The 23,403-nt window shown below is 51.9% G+C and overlaps 1 protein-coding gene across 1 annotated transcript in view; it reads left to right on the top strand.

Moving 5' to 3' along the window:
- C6H4orf50 (chromosome 6 C4orf50 homolog) overlaps positions 1–23,403 on the top strand; it is a 132,432-nt gene that overhangs the window by 7,632 nt on the left and 101,397 nt on the right. Inside the window, exons 3-6 of the mRNA XM_043906219.1 lie at positions 5,466–5,604; positions 9,499–10,071; positions 21,457–21,568; positions 22,839–22,966. Coding sequence (XP_043762154.1) covers positions 5,466–5,604; positions 9,499–10,071; positions 21,457–21,568; positions 22,839–22,966 — 952 coding nt within the window. The remainder of the gene's footprint in view (positions 1–5,465; positions 5,605–9,498; positions 10,072–21,456; positions 21,569–22,838; positions 22,967–23,403) is intronic.

Here is a 23,403-nt window from a genome sequence, read left to right as displayed (position 1 = left end):
CAAGAGACCTGAGTTTGATCCCTGGGTTGTCGGGAAGATCCCCTGGAGGAGGGAAGGGCTACCCACTCCAGTATTTTTGCCTGGAGAATTCCATGGACAGAGGAGCCTGGCAGGCTACAGTCCATGGGGTCATAAAGAATCGGACGTGACTGAGCGGCTAACACACACATACACACATTCAGTCCAAAACACAGGTTCTAGGGATTGACAGCTGAAAAAGGCAGAGCCCCAGCCCTGCAGAGCTGAAAGTATAACCCACAGCTGGTTATACCTGGCAATGAAAATGAGGTCACCAGGCCTGGGAAAGATGGGTGGGAAACCCCTGCCAGAGGAGACCCTTCCATGTGAGGAAGAGACAGACTAGCCTGGAGGCACCATGAGTGATGGAGGGGAAGGGCCTCTGGGCTGGGGCTGGGGTGAGGCCATCCTGGGAAGGGGGGTACCCTGTACTCACCTGTGGGGAAATGTGGGCTGGGTCCTCAGTTCTCATGTCCTCTGTAGCCATTCCTTCCCCAAATGTGGGCTGTGTCCCACAGAAGCAGGGTGGAAGGGAAAGCAAGATTCATGGCAAGGGTTGGGAGAAAAAGAGTTAAGGCTTTTACCAAGAGCCTGTGGCGTTGGCCACAGTGCAGGCCTTCCCACACACGGGTGAAGATAGCTGTTACTTGAACCCTGTGACACACAGTGGTATGAGCCCCTTTTCCAGATGGGGAAACTGAGGCTCAGAGGATGAATTACATTATCCAGGGTCACTAAGAGCTGAAGCTAGGGTCTGAATGCACAATTGTGAATATAGACTTCAGGCTAATGTCGCCATGGATTTCCTCTAGGTAAGGTACAGTAAAAGATCGATAGTGTACATTGGATTTCACTTCCGTTAAAGTGTTAAAATTTTAAAGTATTTATGGTAAAACTAATGCAACCACAGTGTTAGAAATTTGAGAAAGAGAACCCCACTCCCACCCCATAACACCATCATTGTTACAAAGTCATTTCCAACCTACATGCAACAAAATTAATAATAACTGAATATTTGTTGAGTGCTAGCTTCATAGCTTCATGCGTTGGAGAAGGAAATGGCAAGCCACTCCAGTGTTCTTGCCTGGAGAATCCCAGGGACGGGGGAGCCTGGTGGGCTGCCGTCTATGGAGTCGCACAGAGTCGGACACGTCTGAAGCGACTTAGCAGCAGCAGCAGCAGCAGCTCTGGGCAAGGCACTGTTTACATGCTCAACAGGCTTAATCCTTCAGTTCAATTCAGTTCAGTTCAGTTCAGTCGCTCAGTCATGTCCAACTCTTTGCAACCCCATGGACTGCAGCACACCAGCCTTCCCTGTCCATCACCAACTCCTGGAGCTTACTCAAACTCATGTCCATCAAGTCGGTGATGCCATCCAACCATCTCATCCTCTGTCACCCCCTTCTTCTCCTGCCTTCAGTCTTTCTCAGCATCAGGGTCTTTCCCAGTGAGTCAGCTCCTTGCATCAGGCGGCCAAAGTATTGGAGTTTCAGCTTCAGCATCAGTTTTTCCGATGAATATTCAGGACTGATTTCCTTTAGGATGGACTGGTTGGATCTCTTTGCAGTCTAAGGGACTCTCAAGCGTCTTCTCCAACACCACAGTTCAAAAGCTTCAATTCTTTGGTGCTCAACTTTCTTTATAGTCCAACTCTCACATCCATACATGACCACTGGAAAAACCATAGCCTGGACCTTTGTTGGCAAAGATATGTCTCTGCTTTTTAATATGCTGTCTAGGTTGGTCATAGCTTTTCTTCCAAGGAGCAAGCGTCTTTTAATTTCCTGGCTGCAGTCACCATCTGCAGTGATTTTGGAGCTCCCCCCAAAGTAAAATGGCTTACTGTTTTCATTATTTCCCCATCTATTTGCCATAAAGTGATGGGACTGGATGCCATGATCTTAGCTTTTTGAATGTTGAGTTTTAAGCCAACTTTTTCACTCTCCTGTTTCACTTTCATCAAGAGGCTCTTTAGTTCTTCAATTTCTGTTATAAAGTTGGTGTCATCTGCGTTTTTGAGGTTATTGATATTTCTCCCGGCAATCTTGATTCCAGCTTGTGCTTCATCTAGCCCGGTATTTCGCATGATGTACTCTGCATATAAGTTAAATAAACAGGGTGACTTAATCCTTAAAAAAATATTTTAAATGAAGTAATATCGGTATCCTCAATTTCTAGGTAGGGAAATCAAGGTGCTGGCTTAAGTATTTAATAACTTCTCCCCAGTCACACACACAGCCATGTGAGGGCGCTGGGACTCGAACCCAAGCAGCCTGCCCAGTGGTACTGCCGCAACAAGGCACCAATTTTTCCTGGTGGAAGTTCCCTGATGGAGTCTCCCGGTTTCATAGCACTCTTTGCAGCTCTACAGAGTAAATATATTTTTAACTTGTCACTAATCAGTGAAAAAGGTATTTTCATTGTCTAGTTCTTACCTGTTGAGTGTGTCTATATGTCCTAGGGGCTTTCCTGGTGGTGCAGTGGTAAAGAATCTGCCTGCCATTGCAGGAGATGCAGGTTCAGTCTCTGGGTTAGGAAGATTCCCTGGAGACGGAAATGTCTACCCACTCCAGTATTCTTGCCTGGAGAATCCCATAGACAGAGGAGCCTGTTGGGTTATATACAGTCCTTGGGATTGCAAAGAGTAGGACATGAATGAGCGACTAAACAACAACAAAAAGGTTTTCTGTGGCTGCTAAAGCAAATTACTACAAATGTGCTGCCTTCAAACAACACATATTCATTGTCTTTCAGTTCTGGAGGCAGAAGTTCTAAAGTAGCCTCACTGGCCGACAGTCACGGGGTAGGGGGAAATCTGTGCCCACCTTTTCCAGCCCTTATAGCTGCATTCCTTGGCTTCTGGCCGCTCCTCATCTTCAAGCCAGCAGTGTTGAATCTTGCTTCAGTGGTCACGTGGTCTCATCTTCTGCCACTCTCTCATGAGGGCAGTTATAATTGCAGTTAGTCCCACCCAGATAATTCAGCATAATCTCTCCATCTCAAGATACCTAACTTAATCACATCTACAGTCCCTTGAGACCTGCTCCCACGTCTCAAGGAGCAGAGTCTGGTTATATTTGGAGGCTGTTTTTCAGCCTGACACAATGAGATTAGTCATTTTCTGCTTAATTTAAGTAATGGGACAATACCAGAATTAAATATTGTCTCAGATTTAATATTTCAGGTTGGTCTCAAAAACTAAAAAAGTTAGGCTTCTCTTTCTCATTCAGGTATCACCACATTTTATAATCAATCAGAAGGTACTCCTCCCAACTCTCTGAACGATTAACCTCTCCTGGTGCCTCCGTGGTAAAGAATCCGCTTGCCAATGCAGGAGATGCTAGTTCCATCCCTGGGTTGGGAAGATTCCCTGGAAAAGGGAGTGGCAACCCACTCCAGTATTCTTGTGTGGAGAATCCCATGGACAGAGGAGCCTGGTGGGCTACAGTCCATGGGGTCGCAAAGAGTTAGATACAACTGAGCGACTAAGCATAAGCACGATTCCTCTGGTTCATTTTAGTAGGAACATGGTTTTAATCTACACAAGATGGCACCCTCCCTTCTGTCACTCTAGAGACCTTCCCCCAGGGCCTCAAAACTAGAGTAGGAGAGGGGGCTCTTGGCCTAATCATTAATAACAGTGCATCATTTTGTTTAATCATCGCAATCACTTCCAGAGCAAGGTGCAGTTACTTCTTACAGATGAAGATCCTGGGGGTCATAGTAGTGAATGAGCCCTATTAAGGCCTCATGACTGGTGAGTGGCAGAGCCAGGAGACAAAGCTGGGTCCTCTCCCAGGGAAGCAAAGTCTGTCCTGGAGGTGCAGGTCACCTGGTGTGGAGCTGGGTGAAGGATGAGGATGGGGAGAGCCTGTCCACATAGGCTGTGAATGTTTCATGGTGATCTGTTACAGAAATAAGACTGGCACGTGAAGGGGACCTGGATACGAGGCAGGAGACAGACAAGTGAGTCATTGCAGCTCCTCCTCTCTCAATGGGGCCAGGGGAAGGCAGACCTTCCCTCTGGCTTTCCTCCATTCACACGTGCTTCTCCTGTCTATGGAGCTGAGGCCAGGGCTCACTACCAGCCTGGGTATTACTTTGCATATGACACAACTTCAGCACTTCCTTGGATAATTAAAAAGCTTTCCAGAGGCTTAGCCATCCCTAACTATTACACAGGTCCTTTCCAACTTCTCACTTCAGTAAATAATTCAGAGTTTTTGTAATCACAAAAAGCTTTTTCTGCATTTTAATCATGTCCTTAGAAGAGATTTGCAAGACTGTAGCTCAAGTGGAAAGCATCAGAGCACAGGATTAGAGCCTCAGTTTGGGAGTCACGGGCTTCCCTGTGGCTCAGATGGTAAAGAACCTGCCTGTATAATGCCGGAGACTGAAGTTCGATCCCTGGGTCAGGAAGATCCCCTGGAGAAGGGAATGGCAACCCACTCCAGGTTTCTTGCCTGGGCAATTCCGACAGAGGAGCCTGGTGGACCACACTCCACGGGGTCGCAAAGAGTCAGACATGACTGAGCGACTAACACTTTAACTTTGGGTGTAATGCAGCCTGGACTCTATAACGCTGCGTGACCTTGGGCAAGTTGCCCGGCCTCTCTGATCCTGTTTCCTCATGTGTGAAATAGGAGAAAAGGAGCCCACTTTCAGGCTGACCACATGAGGATTAATTGAGACGATGCAGATGTTTGGTTCGGGCTCAGTCCTTCTTCATTAGTATGACCTGTACTGGGAATTACTGGTTTAGTGTTGAAGGGTTGAGAACACTGTTAAGATTCCTGGTGCCTTGTTCTTCAAGAGAGGCCCCCGAAGTATTTTAGATTATCTTGAAAAAGATATGTATGAATGTTTTATAAAATGTCATTATTTTTGTCTGAGTATCAAATTGACCAAAAAACAGAAGAAAGAAAAAAAAAAAAGATGATCCCGCTGTCTGTGAAAGCCTTAGGCCACGCTTACTGCATCCTGAGCACTGGGCAGTCTGAGCACAAGTTGGAAAAGAATCTTTAGACCCAGAGTACTGCAGAAAAGAGTGGGTTTATTGGGAGCAAAGAGCAGGTATAAAGTGCGCACTGTGCGTGCAGCAGGTCTAAGACTCCTGATGGGCCGGGGAGAGTCGACAGTTTCTGTGGGTCAGTAGCCAGTGTTTATAGCCTCAGGACAGAGACAATTCCTGCTGGATGGCTGGTGTCAGGTGACTGGTTGGGGTGCGATAGGGTTTTTACTGGAGTGGGCATCTTTGCCTAATTGGGAGTCAGGAAGCTTGTTAGTGATGGTCAGGGGGCTTTTTGGCAAGTTACAAAGGGGCTTAATTAGCCTCGGAGGTGTCCTTGGTTCTGGGCCCTGCTTCTGTGGCCTTGGTGCGAGGCCTCGCACCTGTGGCCGGGGCAGGACTCAACACTGAGAAAGCTCCTTGCTGCTTCGATGTGCAGGATTCAGGAGCTGGAGCTGTCGGAGAGGAACCTCCTCCAGAAGGTGGACCAGCTGAGCACACGCGTGTCCCAGGAGCGAAGCGCCTCTCTCCAGGCCCAGGAGCAGCTGGACGCACTGCAGGGGGAGCTTGCCAGTCAGGTACACAGCCCCTTCTCCTTCTTTCCAGCACTTTTTTCCTTGTCCCAGCAGAGTCACTCTATGGGTTTGGACGTGGCAGCAGCTGCGCCTGAATATAGACCATGGGGCGGGCCGGGAGAGCCAGACAGGAGGGGTGAGAGGGGTCCCAATTCTAACAGTGCAGGCAGGGGCCACTGGACCCGGGCCAGGTCACGTGACTTCCCTGGGCCTCAACTGCCCCATCTGTAAAATGGGGCTCGCGTCCTGCCCTGCGCCCTCACAGGGCTCTGGCTGGGGTCCACTGGCTGGCCTGTGGGGGCTGTGCACCCACTAGGAGCTCTGTGGATCTGGTGCCTGACATCAGGGGAGCCAGCTCTGGCCTAAGGACAAGGAGAAGGACTGATGCCGGGTCTCTGGCCTCAGGAGCTGGCTTGTGGGCAGGGACACAGGTGGGGCACAAGTAACTCCAAAACCGGGTGATGGAGCCATGAGGAAACATGCGGGCAACAGTGTGCTTTCGGAAGCAGGGAAGGCTACAGTGAGCTGGGCCCTGTGAGCTGGGCCTTGCGGGAATAGCATGCAAGGGTGGGTAAGAGCTTGGGCAAGGCACGGAAGTATGGAAGAGCATGGCAGGACCGGGAGTTAAGACAGGAGGGTCCCAGGGAGGACAGATTGTCAGGGCCATGGCGTGACCCAAAGTCTGAAAGCAAGGGGGAGCAGGACTTTGAGCAGGAGAGGCTCAAGTCAAGGTTTCGGGGCTATCACTCTAATTGAATGGGAGAGAGAGGTGGTGGAGGGAGTGGGCAAGTTAGAACATAACTGGAGAAGAAGTGGGTGGTTAAGGGATTTGGCTCTGGAGGCAGATGTCTGGAGCCAAACCCTGGTTCTACCACTCACAAGCTCCGTGATGTAGGCCAGGTGACTTAACCTCTCTGGGCCTCAGTTTCCTCATCTGTGAAATGGGAATGATATAGTACCAACCTTCCTAAATTGTTGTCTGATTTAAGGGAGTTAGGCTTTCCAGGTGGCACAGTGGTAAAGAGTCCACCTACCCGTGAACGAGATGCAAGAGACAGGGATTCAGTCCCTGGGTCGGGAAGATTCCCCCGGAGTAGGAAATGGCAACCCACTCCAGTATTCTTGCCTGGAGGATCCCATGGTTAAGGAGCCTGGTAGACTACAGTCCATGGGGTTACAAAGAGTCATTCACAACTAAGCAACTAAGCACATACACACCTTAAGAGAGTTCAGTTCAGTTCAACCGCTCAGTTGTGTCCAACACTTTGCAACCCCATGGACTGCAGCACACCAGGCTTCCCTGTCCATTACCAGCTCCCGAAGCTTGCTCAAACCCATGTCCATCGAGTCAGTGATGCCATCCAACCATCTCATCCTCTGTCACCCTCTTCTCCTCCTGCCTTCAGTCTTTCCCAGCATCAGGGTCTTTTCCAATGAGTCAGTTCTTCACATCAGGTGGCCAAAGTAATGGAGCTTCAGCTTCAGCATCAGTTAATATGTGTAAAACACTCACAACAGTAGGCATTTAAATAGCGCTAGTTGCTTTTGTAATTACTAGTCTTTATTGAAATGTTCCAGGGGAGAAAAGACGAAGGCTGGAGAGCAGAGACTTGGTGGGCAGAGACCCAAAGATCCTGAGAGGCATCCTCTTATAGCAAATTGCTGCCCACAGGCGAGCACAGCAATTGTCAAATTGCAGGTTGACTTCCGCCAGTGGGTTGTGAAATCAATTCTGTAACTTGCAACCCGCATTTAAAGATAGAATTGACTAGGAAATATGAAAGGGCATCATCGTGTGTGTGAAGGGGAGTGCTGTTTCATGAAGCTTGTTTCAGTTGTCAATGCCTGCCACGTGTGTAACAGGCCATGTTCTTAAAAGATGTTTCTTAACCGTGGGAAGCAGTCCAAAAAGTTTGAAAAACACCAGATCGATTAGCTTTTAAAGGAAATGGGGGTGAAGCAGGGAAGATAAGAAGTTCAATTAAATTGAAGTTAGCTTTGAGATACCAGGGAGAGACACGCAAGGGCTGCTGTCTCCCTTTACATTGAACTTTAAGGTGCAGAAAGGTGAGTCTTTCCTCCTGGGTTCACAGGCCATCATCATCAAGATCCAGGACTTTTTAACCTGAGATACAGTGGTGTTGTGTGGGCTCCTGCCATCAACCATGTAATCTCTTTGTAGAAAATCCTGTAATAAATCCTGTAATAAAGCCTTATATACAAGTAGGGTTTCCCAGATAAGCATACACAGCCCTGGGACTTCTGTGGCGATCCAGTGGTTAAAAATCTGTGCTTCCATTGCAGGGGCCATGAGTTCAATCCCTAGCAGGGAAATAAGATTCCTTCATGCCTCATGGCGTGGCCAAAAAAATAAAATAAATTTGAAAAATATATGCAAAGTTCTGCAATCACCAGAGGTTCATACTCTGATGGGGAGATAGAAGTGAGGGTGATAAGCCAGAGAAATGCTGAGAGTGAGCTCCAGACACTGCAGGACCTGCAGTTCTGTGGCCCACACTCCTTGCATTGCGTTCTCCTGTCATCAGGATGCTCCTGGGAGTGTCCTGTCACAAAACCCTGTTTCCAGGTGAAGGGCAGATGTTCAGAGTGGTGAGGGGGCTGGCTCAGGACCCCCTCGGAGATCACTTGGCTCAGCTTCAACCCAGGCCAGATGCTCACTCTCCACTTCTGCCTGGAACTATCTGCATTTCAGAGCAAGTTTGCAGGAGTGCGTGAATTCTGCCCTTTGTACCTGATATCTGCCAAATGACAGTTTGCCCTACTGTTGTCTATATTCGCGGTAATCACTTGCATACAAAGACGCCTCTTTTCTGTGGCGACCTGTAGTCACTCCCAAAGGTGATTGAGGTAGACCCGTCTAGGTAGTGGAGCTCTGGGCTCCAAGCATCACTGACTACAGGATTCGCACTGTCAAGCAGCCCTTGCAGGGAGTCTGACTTCAGTTTCATCTGCCCCAATTCCCCCTAAAAGCAAAGTCTGCCAAGCTGTTCTCAGGTTTCCTCTTTCTCATTTGCTCGTCTTTGTTTTGTCTTCTGCAAGCTCTTAAGGAATATATGCACAGGTACTAACGGTTGAAAGAAATCTTAACAGTAAGGCAGGCCTACCCAGGTGCGTAAATTAATTCTGAATATTAGGCCAGGACCCTGTTTTTTTGCAGAGAGTGGGTCACCCTTGTCCAGTGTACAGCCCATGGGTCTGCGAGGTCAAGGTTTAAGATCAGGGAGGTGTGTTCTGGGACAGGCAGGGAGCCATGCAGAAACGAAAATGTTTGAGACAGACACGTGGTAGATCAGTGACTTTTAGCCGGTTGACATTCTGCAGGTCACTTCTCAGTAGCTCCCAGGGTCGTATTCACAGTAAGGAATGGCTGCTTGAGACACTGTTGATCTTGTCTCGGCCAGAAGTCATGGTCAGCTGACCCTTACTGGACCAGGCATGGACCTTTCAGGCACGGGGCAACGGAGAGGTCTGGGAGGTTCTGGCGTGGAAGAAGCGACACGGGGGGGGGGGGGGGGGGGGGGGGGGGGGGGGCGGGGTCCAGGTGGCAGCTCTTTTCAAACTGGTGTGGGGGTATTCCGCGTTGGAACCACTGGCCCTCCCAGTGTGCACCAACCCATCCCCATCCTGACCAAGTTTCCCTGAGTCCTTGGAGCTCAAGAGGAGGTGAAGGAAGGCACTTGCGTCCTGGGCAACATTTAAGAGGGCGCCAGTAACAGTCATTGAGATAAATAATATTCGAAGCAATATTTTAATGCAAAAATTAATGCGAAAAGAAAAGGCATGCTGAACAACAAAATATCGAAGTTTCAAATACGGACAGGCTTGGTGAGACCCCGGGCCTCCTCCCTGACGCCCTCGTCCACCGCCAACCCGTAGGTTCGGGAGAAGGAGCGCGCGGTCCGGCGGCTGCGGGAGCGACTGCGGCGCAAGGACGCGGCGCTGGGGCGGCAGGCGGCGGCCCTGGAGCGCGGCCGGCGGACCCAGCGGCGCCAGCTGCGCCTGGTGCGCGAGCAGGAGCGCGTCTTGCGGGCGCAGGTGCAGCGGCTGGAGCTGGGCGTGCGGCGCCTCTGCCGCGCCGCCGGCCTCCTGCTGGCCGAGCTGGACGCCCCGAACCCCGGCGGCCCCCGATCTCCGGGTCCGGTCGACCCCCGAGGCGCCCCCGAAGGGGCCGCGGAGCTGCGCGCGCTGCGGGCCAGGGCCGAGCGCGGCGAGCGCGAGCGGGATCAGGCGGCGCGCCGGCTGCGGGAGCAGCGCGCCACCGAGCGGCGGCTCCGCGGGCAGCTGGAAGAGCTGCGCTGCTGCATCTACGGGCTGAAGCTGTCGGAGATCGGCCTGCAGGCCCAGGTGGAGGAGCTCACCCAGCACAAAGAGAGCCTGCGGGGGGAACTGGGAGCCCAGGACCCCGGGGAGAGAGCGCTCAGCAAGGCCCCCGCTGGTCCCCGTAGTCTGGTAAGTGACCACAACCCAGAGCGCGAGTGATTTTCTGCTTTCCTCTTAACTTTCTTGCCCAGCCACTTAGTCAAGTCATGGACTCCTTCATTCCCCAGTCTTCCTCTTCAGCCGCCCCTCCAAACCACCATCCCCACCCACCCCTCCCTCATTCCATCCCCTCACCCATCCACCCATCTACCCACCTGGTGTCACCCATCCACCCATACAACTTCACTCACCCATTCACCAATCCAGCCACCTCCCCATTATCTGTCCACCTGCTCAACCACCCATCCACCTTTCCACCCATTCACCCATCCATTCTCTCTTCTACCCACCCTCCATCATCTCATTCACCGTTCCATCTCTGCATCCAGCACTCTCCAGGGAGCCAACCAGCTACCTTTCATCCTTCATCATCTGTCCCTCCTGTACATCCATCTATCTGACAGTTCATGGGTCCCTGCCTGTGCCAGGCCCCAGGTGCTCTCTTCCGCATGTAGTATAAAGTAACTGTCCTATGCTCCTGTCTCCCCAATCCACCCTCTCCCTGGGAAAGCAGTCAGTCTTTCCCACCTCGCTCACAGCTCCAGAGGTGACCACCGTTCCCAGCCTGGTGGTCCTGTATGTGCGTCTTCATCTCTGCTTCTTTAGACTGTGAGCCCCTCGAGGGCAGGTCCAGGTCAGATGGGTTCCGTAGCTGCCACCCCAGCAGCAGCACACAGGAGACCCCCCAAGGCTGGTGCAGTAGAGAATATGCAGGATTGGGCCCCTTTCTGGTTCTCCTGCTTACTAGCTGTGTGACCCTGATCAAGTTTCTAAAGCTCTGGAGCCAAGGGCAGGCTGGACACTTATGTTATCATCTAACTGATTAGAAGAGCAAAAAAGTGTGTTTAATAATACTCCTGCCATGTGCTTGGCACCTTGCGGTGTTCTCAAGGGCATCATTTAATGTTCATAAATCTGTGAAGCGGGTATTATCACTGTCCACACTGCGCAGAGGAGGAGGCTGAGGCTCAGAGAGGCAGTGCACTGGCCTGTTGCCACACAGCTCAGAAGAGGCAGAACTGGGATTTGATCCACACGGCACGTGAGTCCAGGGTGCTCAGTTTCTCCCACACAAGGCTGCTTCCCTGTAAAGGGAGAGTTAATTCAGCTCCCTCCAAAAGATCAGGATCCCACTGGTTCAATTTGCATTTAAGGAAAAGTCAGGAAGCCACCTTAGCCCAAAGAAGATGGCTCATTGAAAAAAAAAAAATCATTATTATCTTCCGGCCTGGACAGTCTATTTCAAATTAACTGGAACTTGAGTTTCCTCACGATCATGAAGTGTGTCCCACCTAGATTGTTTTAATAATGAGTTTGTCTGCGATCACAGTTTCTCTTTTTAGTACTTCATCCTGCCAATGTCACCTTTGCGTGTCCCGTTCGTTCTTCCTCCGTTAGGTTCATCAGATAAAAGGAAAACAGTGTACCTTTGATATTGGCACCTTGTTGTAATTTCAGAAAATAAATGGTATAGAGATGGAAATTGTCCTTTAGAATCCTTTCTGTAATTTTCCTAAATGTAAGAGTTTAAATTAGGCTGTTGGTTTACATCGTTTATTCTCCCAATCTCTCTGCCCTGCTACTCTCTCTTTTATCTAAGGGAAAGGCTGAACACCTAAATGTTTTAGTGATGAGTAAATATTTTGTACGTTTTACGTTCTCTCATTTAATCTTTAGAGCAGCCTTGCAAGCCAGGTGCAATTCCACTGACTAGATGGAGAAATTGAGACCCAGGAGGGTCTCCAAAGAATCAAGGCCAGCAAGGGGACACGGGCCAGATCAGGGCTGTGACTCCAAGATGCTGTCCTTACCTTGGGACCTTGGGGCCAGAGCTGGATCTTGAGCAGTTTGGTGCCGCGTCAGTGGCTGCATTCAGTAGCTTGGGTGCCATCCGTTATAAGCCCCTTGTTGACAGACATCTGTGGCTTTTAGATGTTTCAGGCCTTATCACTGAAAAATCTCAAGGAAACTTGAGGAGAACTGCGTCTCTCAAGGGGCTCATGCTCTCAAGACTTTGCTGGAGGTTGCGGTGCCCAGTCAAAAGTCTCTCGAAAATTCCCTGAATTGCCCATCAAGTGTGGTCCCCAGCCAGTTCTGCCTCTAACATCAGGAGAAGCTGGCCCGTTATCAGATGAGTAGCAGAGGGAGTAGGGGCCTGTGGAATAGAAAATGCTGCTTAAACATGGGAACCACTTACACTGGGGTGCGAGGCTCACGCTTTAAGTGGCAGGTGGGACCCCAAGTGGACAGAGCAGTTCAGCTCTCTCTCTTACCAGGCATGATAAAGTCCGGCAGGTTACTAAGCCTTTCTGTGACTCAGTGTTCTCGACCGTGAAATGGGCACCATACTGAGACCTGCTTCTGGTGTGATTGTGAGGATGTGATGAGAAAGTGCAGGGAAGGCCCTGGCACAGAGCCTGGTACCCGGTAAGATTTAGATTCTGTCGCATCATTGTCACCGTCACCATCATCACCTTCACCATCACGTCTTCATGGGCTTGTCTCGTCCAGCGGAGGTTGGATGGAATCACTCACACTGCTTACCTCATGATTTCCTCTCTCCTGTCTTTTTGTTTGCCCCGAGAGCTTAGGCTTCACTGCGTGCTAAGTCGCTTCAGTCTTGTCCGACTTTTTGCAATCCCATGGACTGTAGGCTGCCAGGCTTCTCTGTCCATGGGATTCTCCAGGCAATAATACTGGAGTCAGTTGCCATTTCCTTCTCCAAGGCATCTTCCCGACCCGTGGATTGAACCTGCATCTCATGTTTCCTGCACTGGCAGATGGGTACTTTACCTCGGCACCACTTGGGAAGCCCTGGAGCCGGTTAAATGTGACTGCGATTTGTCTCCTCCTATCTGCAGGAGATGCTGATGGAAACACAGGCTGACAAGGCCCTGGAGTGGGACAAGGCCCTGTGGTCACCAGCTCCCCCACCACAGCAGCCCGTGGGCCAAGGGAGACAGAGAGCACTGTGGCGGCTTTCGGGCAGAGCTGTCCCCAGGTGTGGTTCTCTCGGCCAAAGGGCTGAGAACCTCTGCCTGGTTTCAGAGGCTGGAGGTCAGTCTGCAGGGGCAGGTGAGATGGGCAAGGCCCAGCCTGCTCTAGGATGACCTCACCCTTATTAGGGAGGTCATTAGGGCATCTGCAGAGGCCCTGTTACCAAACAAGGTCACAGCCACAGGTACTGGCGGGGGGCAGTATGAACTTAAACTTGACTTTTAGGAGACACAATTCAGCCCACAACCGTGCTGTCACGTGGCCAGCGATGATTCCGGCCTCGCCTTCTCCTCCTCGGCATCCTTCAGGTAGTGTTTCCTCCTCTGGCCTCCTGGGGCCTGGCATCAAGGCCCAGATGTCCTTGGCGCCAGGCCCAGCCTCTCTGGGGCAAGTGCCCGTGAACCGCAGGGTGAGCTGCTGAAGGCAGGATCCTCAGGCTGCTTTCATAGTCGTCCTGAAAGACCGCCCCGGGCAGGGAGGTTGGCATGGTAACAGCCCACGGAAACATATGTGGACTCGTGTCACCCTCTGTGGTCGTGCAAGTGCAAGGACCCCACCCCCACCCCATGTGAGGTGCCCCGTGTCGCCCCCATCCCCACCCCGCCTTCTTTGTCACCAGCCTTCCTTTCCTCCCTGCTTCCTTCCATCCACACACAGAATCCTCCAGGTCCTCTCTGTTTTCTGCCACAACCCCAGCTCCAGCACAGCACTTGACATGGGACGGAGCTTGATAGATATTTATCAAGTGCAAGAAGGGAGGGAGGGCCACAGGTGTCTGAGTCTCTATTATTGGGGCCCCGGGGGTGGGTTCAGGCCCCTTTCAGCCTGCGTCTCAGATGTTCTAGGTTCCCTGTCATCTCTGACCCTGTGAACTTGGGGCCTTAACCCCTGTGGATTCTGCTGGGCGAAGGGCCAGCAGCACTTGCTGCCTTCGGCGTGTGTCAGAGTGAAGAATCCATTGGAGCATGAATGCACGAGCCCTTTAAACCTGGAACAAATGTTGGGGACCATTTCAGTATAAAATGTCATGGGATGGTCACTGATTCTGGCTTTTAGCAATCTAGCAGCTTGTCTGAGAGAGTGTTATTGGCAAGGGCTTACTTCGGCTGTCGGTGTCTGTTTCATCATGGTTTGTGTGTTTCTTGCATGGCTTGTTCTCGCTTCCAAGAGGAGGGCTCCCATCCGTTTCTGATGGTCCCTCCGAGGGGGCCCGGCACCTGGGTGATCAGCTTCTTGTTCCAGACATTAGCATTTCTCCCAGATGGAGACAGCCAGGGCCAAGTCCCCTGACCTTGTGGGCCCGGAGCCTGGCCCTGCCCTCCGGGAGCCCCAGGAGCCTTGCACGTCATTTCATTTTATGCCTTGACTTCCCTGTTGATCGAATAGAGAGCTAAGTGCTATGAGGGTTTCCTGCAGTGCCCTGGCAAAGGACCACAGACTGAGTGATCTCAACAACAGTCCTGGGGCCTGGAAGTCCGAGATCACGGTGTCTGCAGGGTCATTCCTTCTGAGACTTGTGAGGGAGGATGAGTTCCAGGCCTCTCTCCTTCGCTGTCTTCTCCTTGTGTCTCGTCGTCTTCCTTCTATATGTGTCTGTATTCAAATGTCCCCTTTTTATAAGGACACTGGTCACAGTGGATTAAGGCCCGCCCTAATGACCCCATCCTAATTAACTTTGTCTGCAAGGACTGTATTTCTAAATCAGGTCATGCTCTGAGGTCCTGGGGGTTGGGACATCAACTTAGGAAGTTTGGGAAGGACACTGGAGGACACATCCAGTGCATCCTACTGGATGCATTGTTATAGAGGCCCCATGAGATGGTAGAACTGTCAGTTCTAGTTCCTTGATGTGCTTCTTCACCAACTTCATGTGCTTCTTCACCAGCTTCTTGTGGGTACAAAATGACCCCTGTGTTTATTAGGGGATCTTTGCACCAGATGCCATCTCTGGTGCTCTGCACGTGTTGTCCACTCCTTTTGTCCCTCAGCGTCCTTCAAGGGAGGTGCTCTTTTATCCCCACTTTACAGATGAGGAAGTGGCGGCATGGAGGGTCCCAGGGTTCCCACAGATACTAAGTGATGGGGAAGGATTTGCGCCCCGGCGGATGGGTGCGCTGGGGGGTGCCATACTTTGTTCCTCCAGTAACTACTGGTCGGTGGGTCAGTAATCAGCGTTTAACAGGTGTCCACTCCACATGACGTGGTGAGCTCAGTACTGGGGCTGGGAAGTAAGACAAGACCCCTGCCCACACGGGACGACAAGACCGCCTAAGGCAAGAGGGTGCCGACAGAGGAAGGGGGAGGGGCCTGACAGTCTGTGGGTCACTGTTGGGGACCTTGGTGTTTGGGAGGGGAATGGACCCAGGGCCACGGGGTATGTCACAGTCTTCCAGGCTGTCCTCCTTTCAGGGGGCACTGACAGTCAGGACTCTGCAAGCCTTGGAGTCAGAAAGGGCCACCTGGAGAGGAAGAAATCCTGCAGAGGGGGCGCTGGGCGATTCGAAGTGCCAGCCATTCACCAGCTAATGGAGGAGCAGTGCCTGCAGTTTTAAAATTGAAATGCTCCAACGTGTTGATAACCACATTGTAAAGCCAGAGAGTGTTCTTCAGGGTCTCAGTCTGCCCCTTACCCGGGGCTGTGCATTTATGGAATTGTACTTGGAGTTCTGAGATCATTGCATGCTTGTATGGATTCCCAAGGCTGACTGCATTTCCAAAGGGGCGAGACCCAGAGGGGCTAAGAGCCACAGCAGGTCTTCAGTGCCTTTCTGTGGATAATGGTGTAACACCCAAATGATCTCCTTTCGCGAGCCCCCAGCAGCTCCATCGCCTGGGGCTCCAGCTCCAACTCCTAATCACGGCATTCAGGGCCCTGCTTCTCCAGCCATGTATTCAGGCTCACCGCAGAGCCCTTCCTCCAGCCCAGTCCAGCCACCTTGAGCTCCTGCTCCTCCAGCCTGCTCACCTTCCCTGGGTCTAAAGGCTTCCACTGTCTGCTCCCCTTGGCCTCTCAGTAAACCCCTGCTTCTTTCTCTACATTTGGTGAGAATGCCACTTCCTCCAGGAAGACTTTCCTGATTTCATGTCAGCTCACTCTCTCCTTGGTGTCCCCATCATGACATGACCCGTCCCTAGGGTCCCTAATGCTCACTGTGCCAGACTTGGCTGCTCACCTCCCCACAGCTGTGCCTTCCTCATCATCACCAACTGGATACCATTCAGCTGTAAATCCCAGTCCCTGGACACAGGCTGTGAGATGCTTGGCGAGCAAGTGACTCAGTGAATAGATGACCCAAAGGAGATATTTGCTTCATGCCCATGTGAAATAGAAGCTTCTGGCCGAAGGGACCACCTCAAGATGGCAATGCTGAAGTGAGGTATAGAAAGTGGGAAACCAGAGGGCGGTCTAGCCCCTGGCAAGTGAGTGTCATAGAGAAAATTATTACAAATTATTAGGGTGCTTCCACCCAGGCCCTTCTCCCTTGGTTACTTACATTTGAAGACTCTGGGTGTCATGGTGTGAATTATGGTGAGGATGATCTTTGTGAGAGGATATTTTATTTGCTTCATATTTACAAAGCACTTTCCCAGACAGGACCTCCTCGATGCTTGGAGGTTGCCAGGCAGGGGGTCAGTGTCCTTGCCTCCAACCCCACAGAGGAGGCACTTGCCTTACCTAGGATCACATAGTATACAGTTTCTAGAGCAAATTCCTTGGAACTCAGCTCCCTGAAGAAACAGTCATTTCAAGGACAAAGTCCAGACCTGGGGAGGAGTTTGGGGAGGGAGTGTTTACTCAGGATCCCAGGGGAAAGAAAATTTAAAAGGACTCTGGCTTGCAAGATGTTGGTGGTTTGGTTGCTAAGTCGTGTCTGACTCTGTGATCCTGTGGACTGCAGCGCACCACGGTCCTCTGTCCATGGGATTTCTAGGCAAGAATACTGAAGTGGGTTGCCATTCCCTTCTCCAGGGAATCTTCCTGACCCAGGGATTGAACCCGTGTCTCTTGCATTGCAGGCGATCTCCTGCGTATCAGGCAGATTCTTTACCACTGAGCCACCAGGGAAGCCGGTTTTGCAGGATAAGCAAGGCTCATCTTCAGATATGTACGAATGCTTTTAGCAAGTGTGCACCAGACAGTGTTCATGTCCCAGGCACCATGCCAGGACATGAGGGGCTGGAGAGGTGACCCCGCTCTTCAAAGGCTTGTAGGGGAAACAGACATGATGATCGCTGCCACAGGGGACAGCCCAAGGGCTGTTGCCTGGCCTGGAGGGTAACAAGTTGGCTTGTACAGAGATTAAAAGTCACTCTCTTATTCTGTCAGTGTCAGGCTGTCATCCTAGAGCTGAGATCCCCCACTCCAGGTGGCAGCGGCTTCAGGAAAAGTGCTCAGGTCAGCTTCTCAGCCCCAGAGCACCCCTGGTGGCAGGTATGAGAATCTTTTCATTGTTCCCTCAAGTCTAGGCAGTCTCTCCTTGCTCAGGGCTTGCATCTGTGCAGAAGTGCATGTCACACACTTGCCACTCACTCCTAGAGCTTTAAAATAATGTCAAAAATAAAAACCTAGGCAAAAGTCACAGAAAAAGTAATACAGACGGCCAGTGGTCTTACAAAAAAGGTCATTTCCATTACTTGTGAAACAAATACAAATGAGCAAAACCTCAAGATTCTGAACATTTGTTAAATGTTAAAAGTACCTCAACACTGTTTATAGTTGGTAAAAATTGGAAACAACCCTGATGTCTGATCAGAAGGACCTGATTTGGTAAGTGAAGGCATTCCTTACATCAGAGATTATAATAAGGTGACCCTAAAACACCGCTTTGCAGAAGTTGTAGAAACTGCAAAAGTTGCGGAAATAATTTTTTGATACCATCACATGATAAATGCACAAAGAAAAAGTCAACATTTTGTAGAAGCAGACTTTGGGAAGAATTTAAGTGTCTATGCATAGAAAAAGAAAAGCTCAGACACATTTATAATATTTGTGCCTAAATGTCACTGTGTTCCTTGTTGTCTTTTTCAAAATAATTGCAGGTTAAAACTAAAAGCACAGAAAGTTACAGGCAAATGCTCCTAAGAGCGTTGCAAAGTAGGAAGGGCTGACAAGACTGAGCAAGGAGGGGCAGGAAGGAAGAGACCTGAGTTCTGGTCCTCTTCTCCCATCGTGTGTGCTGTGTGACCTTGGGCAAGTCACTCTCCATCTCTGAGAATTGATTTCATCACCTGTGACATGAAACGGGTATGGCATCATCATCAGGGGAGAGTCCTCCCCTGAATCTCCTCCTCAAGGCACAGGTCTGTGTGTGTTACCCATGGCTGTGTCCCTGCCCCAGAACCGGGCTGGCCACATAGTAGGGACTCAGAAAGCATTTGTAGAACTGAGTCAAAAGTCAACTTGGGTATTAGAACAAAATCCAAATAGAAATGAACAGCAGAATGTGGTGGCCTTCGACACCTCCCGCCACCTCCCTTTCATCTGTTCCCTCCTCCTTCCTTCTGCTCTCTCTTGCTTATTCTAGCATCTTTGAATTTGTCTCCCGTTCTGCATCCCATTCCCTCTCTTTTCCTCTTTTACCTTCTCTCTCTCTCTCTTCTTCATTTCCTCGTCTCCACCTAGTTCCAATGGTGATTTTAAGCTCTTGACAAAAATGTTTAGTTCTGATCATGTGGGAAGCCAGTGGAGAAAACCAAGAAACAACCCAAGGTCTGTGGGCAGAAGACACCCACAGACCTGTTGGCCGGTCAGCCAGGCCTGCCTGAGCGCCTAGCAGGGCCGTGCCCAGACCCCTCTGCTTTTAATTGGTCTTGACTGAGGCCTTGTTCAGATACTTGTTAAAAGCTTCTGGATGATTCTGAGGTGTGGCCAGGGTCTGGTCTCCCCCGGGTCTCTGAGGAGAACTGGACAGGACACAAAGTGTCACACAGCAACCGGAAGGTCACAGACTGGGGTTTGAGGATGGGGTGCTATGGAAGGGAGGGGCTTCATTTGGGGGAGAGTCAGGGGGGCCCCGACAAGGAGCAGGTGGGGTGAGCCGAGGTGTGGGGAGGAGAGGTGCGGGCAGCAGGCACTAGGGGCTCCAGGCCCTGAGGCAGGAGGGAGAAGGTCCATCCAGGGAGCTGAGATGGGGGTGGGGAGGCTGGGCTGGCAGAGGTTTTATCTTTCACGGCAGGGGGAAGCATGGAAGGGTTGGAAACAGGAGGGCAGTCCGACCCAGTTTCCATTTTGAGATTGAGTGCTCAGCTGCTGCGGGGTATGGAAGGGAGGGGAGGGCTTTGCGAGGAGGTGGCAGGTGACCAGTTACCCTTCCCAGGCAGGCGGGAGGAACAGCGTGTGGGAGGTGCAGAGGCAGGCAGGAACCAGGGTGGGGAGGGGGCAAGGAGGTGCTGTGAACAGAAGCCAGGGCAGGGAGTGTCAGGGGCGGCGGTGACAGCCCTGGATGGCCTTCCGTGCCAGATTGCAGCACAGTGGATTGAGGGGGAACCGGGGTGGGGGATGTGTTGCTGGTCAGTTCAGTTCAGTTCAGTCACTCAGTCATGTCTGACTCTTTGCGACCCCATGGACTGCAGCACTCCAGGCCTCCCTGTCCATCACCAACTCCCAGAGTTTACCCAAACTCATGTCCATTGAGTCAGTGATGCCATCCAACCATTTCATCCTCTGTCATCCCCTTTTCCTCCTGCCCTCAATCTTTCCCAGCATCAGGGTCCTTTCCAATGAGTCAGTTCTTCACATCAGGTGGCCAAAGTATTGGAGTTTCAGCTTCAACATCAGTCCTTCCAGTGAACACTCAGGACTGGTCTCCTTTAGAATGCACTGGTTGGATCTCCTTGCAGTCCAAGGGACTCTCAAAAGTTTTCTCCGGCACCACAGTTCAAAAGCATCAATTCTTCAAGTGCATTTTAGGGGGCGTCTCTGGCAACTGTGGGCAGGATGGGAGGGGAAGCAGGAGATCCAGTTAAGGGTCAATGCAGGAGTCTGCTGAGAGCAGGTGAGGACCTGGGGACAGGTGAGGAGGGCACGGGGCATTCCCCGTCCACTTCATGTCTTCCTCCCCTAGAAGAGCACCTGAGCCGTTACTTGTTCCTTACCTGTTTAGTCGCTAAGTCATCTCTTCGCAACTCCATGGACTGTAGCCTGCCAGGCTCCTCTGTCCAGAGGATTTCCCAGGCTACAATACTGAAGTGGGTCACCATTTCCTTTTCTAGGTGATCTTCCCCAACTCAGGGGTCAAACCCGCATCTCCTGTGTCACAGGTGGATTCTTCAGCTCTGAGCCACCAGGGAAGCCTGGGAGTGGGCTTAACCCTGCTCAATTGAGCCAGTTTCATATAAGAAGCGTTCCCAGAAGACACACACAACAAATCTACTCAACTGTGTTTGCACTCAAGGGAAATTGGGGAAATGTAGTCTCTTGGATGATGTATTGCAGCCCCTGAATAAAATCCTGGGTCTGTTTCTGTGGAAAGAAGATGAGTTGATAAGGGGAAACCATATAGGAGCTTAATAAATGTTTGCTGAATAAATGCACCCTGAGTTAGAGACACCTGCCTTCCTGCAGGGTCTGTCTATCCATCCACTGTCAAACATTTATTAAGCACCTAGTGTGTGCTTGATAGGGGTGACGGTGAAGACAGAATGAAGACAAGTTTCCTTCCTGGAGGACCTCAGGTCTAGTGTGGAAGCAGGTGGGAAGCAAGCATCACCCATTAGAAGCGGGTTAGAAGTACCGGGGCTGTGGGAACCTGCAGGAGACCTGTCCCCCTGCCCCTCGTGGATGGTGACCGGAGCTGAGTTTTTCTGCTGGGCCCCATGCCTTCACTGCTGTAGCTGCAGTCAGGGTGCTTGCTGCCTGACACATACTCTGCGGGCTGGGAGAGGGTGTGTGCTGGGTCAGGGAAGCCCCACAAATGTATCCCTGCCTGTCTTCTGGGGCGGGGCCCAGGGACACCTGGCTGTGGCCATTTGGGCCTGTGGACAGTTGAGGGACAGGATTCCCAGAGGCCCTGGGAAGGTCCCAGGGTGGATACAGAGGGAACTTCCGCCCAGGAAGGAGAGGGGCCTGGAGCCTTTGATGCTGCCTTGGGGAACCCAGGGGTGTCTTGGCTGAACAAACAAAGCTCCTCATCTGCTAAGTGGAGTCTGTAAGCTCATGGGAGGCAGTTTTATTGGCGGGACCAAGAGCACAGGGCCAGGGCCCTACCGCCAGGCCACGTGCCCTCTGCTGTCCTCACCAGGGGAGGGGGTCTGACTCCCTCCTAGGGTCTTTGGGAGGGCTTGATGGGGACAGGCTTGGAGAGAGCAGTTCAGCCAGGGACACCCACCGCTCTGTTGACCTCTTGTGTCTTTCTCAAGGATGCCCTGGGCCACATTCAGGATGAATCACTGCCCCTGCCCCGGGAGGAGGCGCTGGATGCTTGCAGAAGCCAAGACCCCGACGGGGCACCTAGACCAAGGGGCTCAGCAGGTGCGTGGAGGAGGGGTCTTCATGGACATCCACTGACGGGCTAGCTCACTTACAACGTCCTGATGACCCAACAGGGTGGTGGTCCCTGCTCTGCAGACAGAAAGCTGAGGCTCAGAGAGGTAGAGACCCTTGCTCGCTGCCACATAGCTGGGAAAAGTGGGCTCAGCCTCCACAATGCCCATGACGAGGTCCGTGATGCAGACTCAACCCAACATTTAGGCTCACTCCCTCAGCCCTCAGAAGGGTGCCAGCCAGGCAACACACGTGTCAGCCTTGGGCAGCAGGGGTCCTCTCAGGGGGATTTGTCTTCAGAGAAGACCGTGTGATGACCAGGAGCTGTTCTGTTTCCTGCCCCCACCCCAGTGACAGCTCAGGTGTGAGACAGGCGTGAGGTCTGGGAGCAACCAGGGCTTGAAAGTCCCTTGTCTGTAAGCTGATGGGAACCAGTGTGTCTGCTCACAGTCTCGGGTGCAGCTTCTGGGGTCCCTGCTGCAAAAGCCGGCGCACTCAGGGAGCCCCAAAGCCACGGTGTCCACCTGGCTGTGGTTTGCATACAGTCCTCCAAGGTCAAGTTCAGTTTCCATATAAGGTCACTTATACCCAGTGGTGCTGCTGACCGGCAAGGCTGACCATTCCCCTCCACATTTCTGGGGAGCAGAGCAGATAAGTCAGACAAGGTCAAGTTTGTCCTTGGGGAAACGAGTGGGACCAATTGGCGAAGCCTGGATCAGCTCCTCCGTCCACTGCGTGTGGGGGTGGGGTCCGGGAGTTACGACCCTGCATGACTGTGAGGGTGCAGAGCTGAGGGAGGTGTCCTGGGCTTTGTGGTCAGAGGAGGTGGCTCCCAGGCCTGATTCCGCTGCTCATCAGCAGATGGTCACTCCCCATCACTGAACTGGGTTCCTCACCTGACAGGCAGTGGTCACCATGAGGCCGCCTTTGGGGGCTCAAAGGCCTTGAGTCACGAGACATACTGCCTCATCCTAACAGCAGGTGTTGCTGTTGGTGACATTCGCCGGAAAGTTCTCAGGAGGATCTCCTACCTAGTGACTCAGACGATAAAATGTCTGCCTGCAATGCGGGAGACCTGGGTTCGATCACTGGGTCAGGAAGATCCCCTGGAGAAGGAAATAGCAACCCACTCCAGTACTCTTGCCTGAAAAACTCCATGGATGGAGGAGCCTGGTAGGCTACAGTCCATGGGGTCGCAAAGAGTCGGACACGACTGAGCGACTTCACTTTCTTTTCTTTCTTTCCTGTCACTTCCCAGGCAGGTCTTCCAAGGGGCCTCATGCCTCGGGCTGTGTCCTGGCTGGACGAGGCCCTCCTGTTTTGGTACCCGGCCCACAAACCATGAACAAGCCCCCCAGAGACCTTGCAGGATCTGACCATGGACAGGTGAGGCCAGTGGCTTTCTCCATGCCTGGGGTGCTGGCTGGGTCTGATCAGCCCTACTGTGCATGCTGCACATTCAGGAGGTGGGAGAGGGAGGGGAAGAAGCTCGGGTTGGAAGAATATTCTGGAAATGATTGAGAGGGCGATTTGAGCCCCGGGTGAGGAGTGGGCAGGAAGGGAGCCCGAGCTGTGTGCATGGGCCCAGCTGCCATGTAGCAAACTTCATCTCCTTGAAACCTCCCTACCACCTGTGGGGCAAGAGCCATTACCCCCTCATTCTGCAGAGGAGGAGGCTGTGATTTTCCAAGGCCTCCCAGCCCTGGAAGGGACTGAGGTCCCGTCTCCATAGCCCACGCTCTGCACCATGCTGTCCCCTAAGGATTGGGAGCCTGGTTCCAACCAGCCCTGAGGTGTTTCTAGAGAGAGGGGCCTTCCTGCGT

The sequence above is a fragment of the Cervus elaphus genome, chromosome 6 (assembly GCF_910594005.1).
Source record: "Cervus elaphus chromosome 6, mCerEla1.1, whole genome shotgun sequence".
Taxonomy (NCBI): Eukaryota; Metazoa; Chordata; class Mammalia; order Artiodactyla; family Cervidae; genus Cervus; species Cervus elaphus.
The sequence above is the reverse complement of the archived record's forward strand: the minus strand, read 5'-3'. Positions and strand labels throughout refer to the sequence as shown.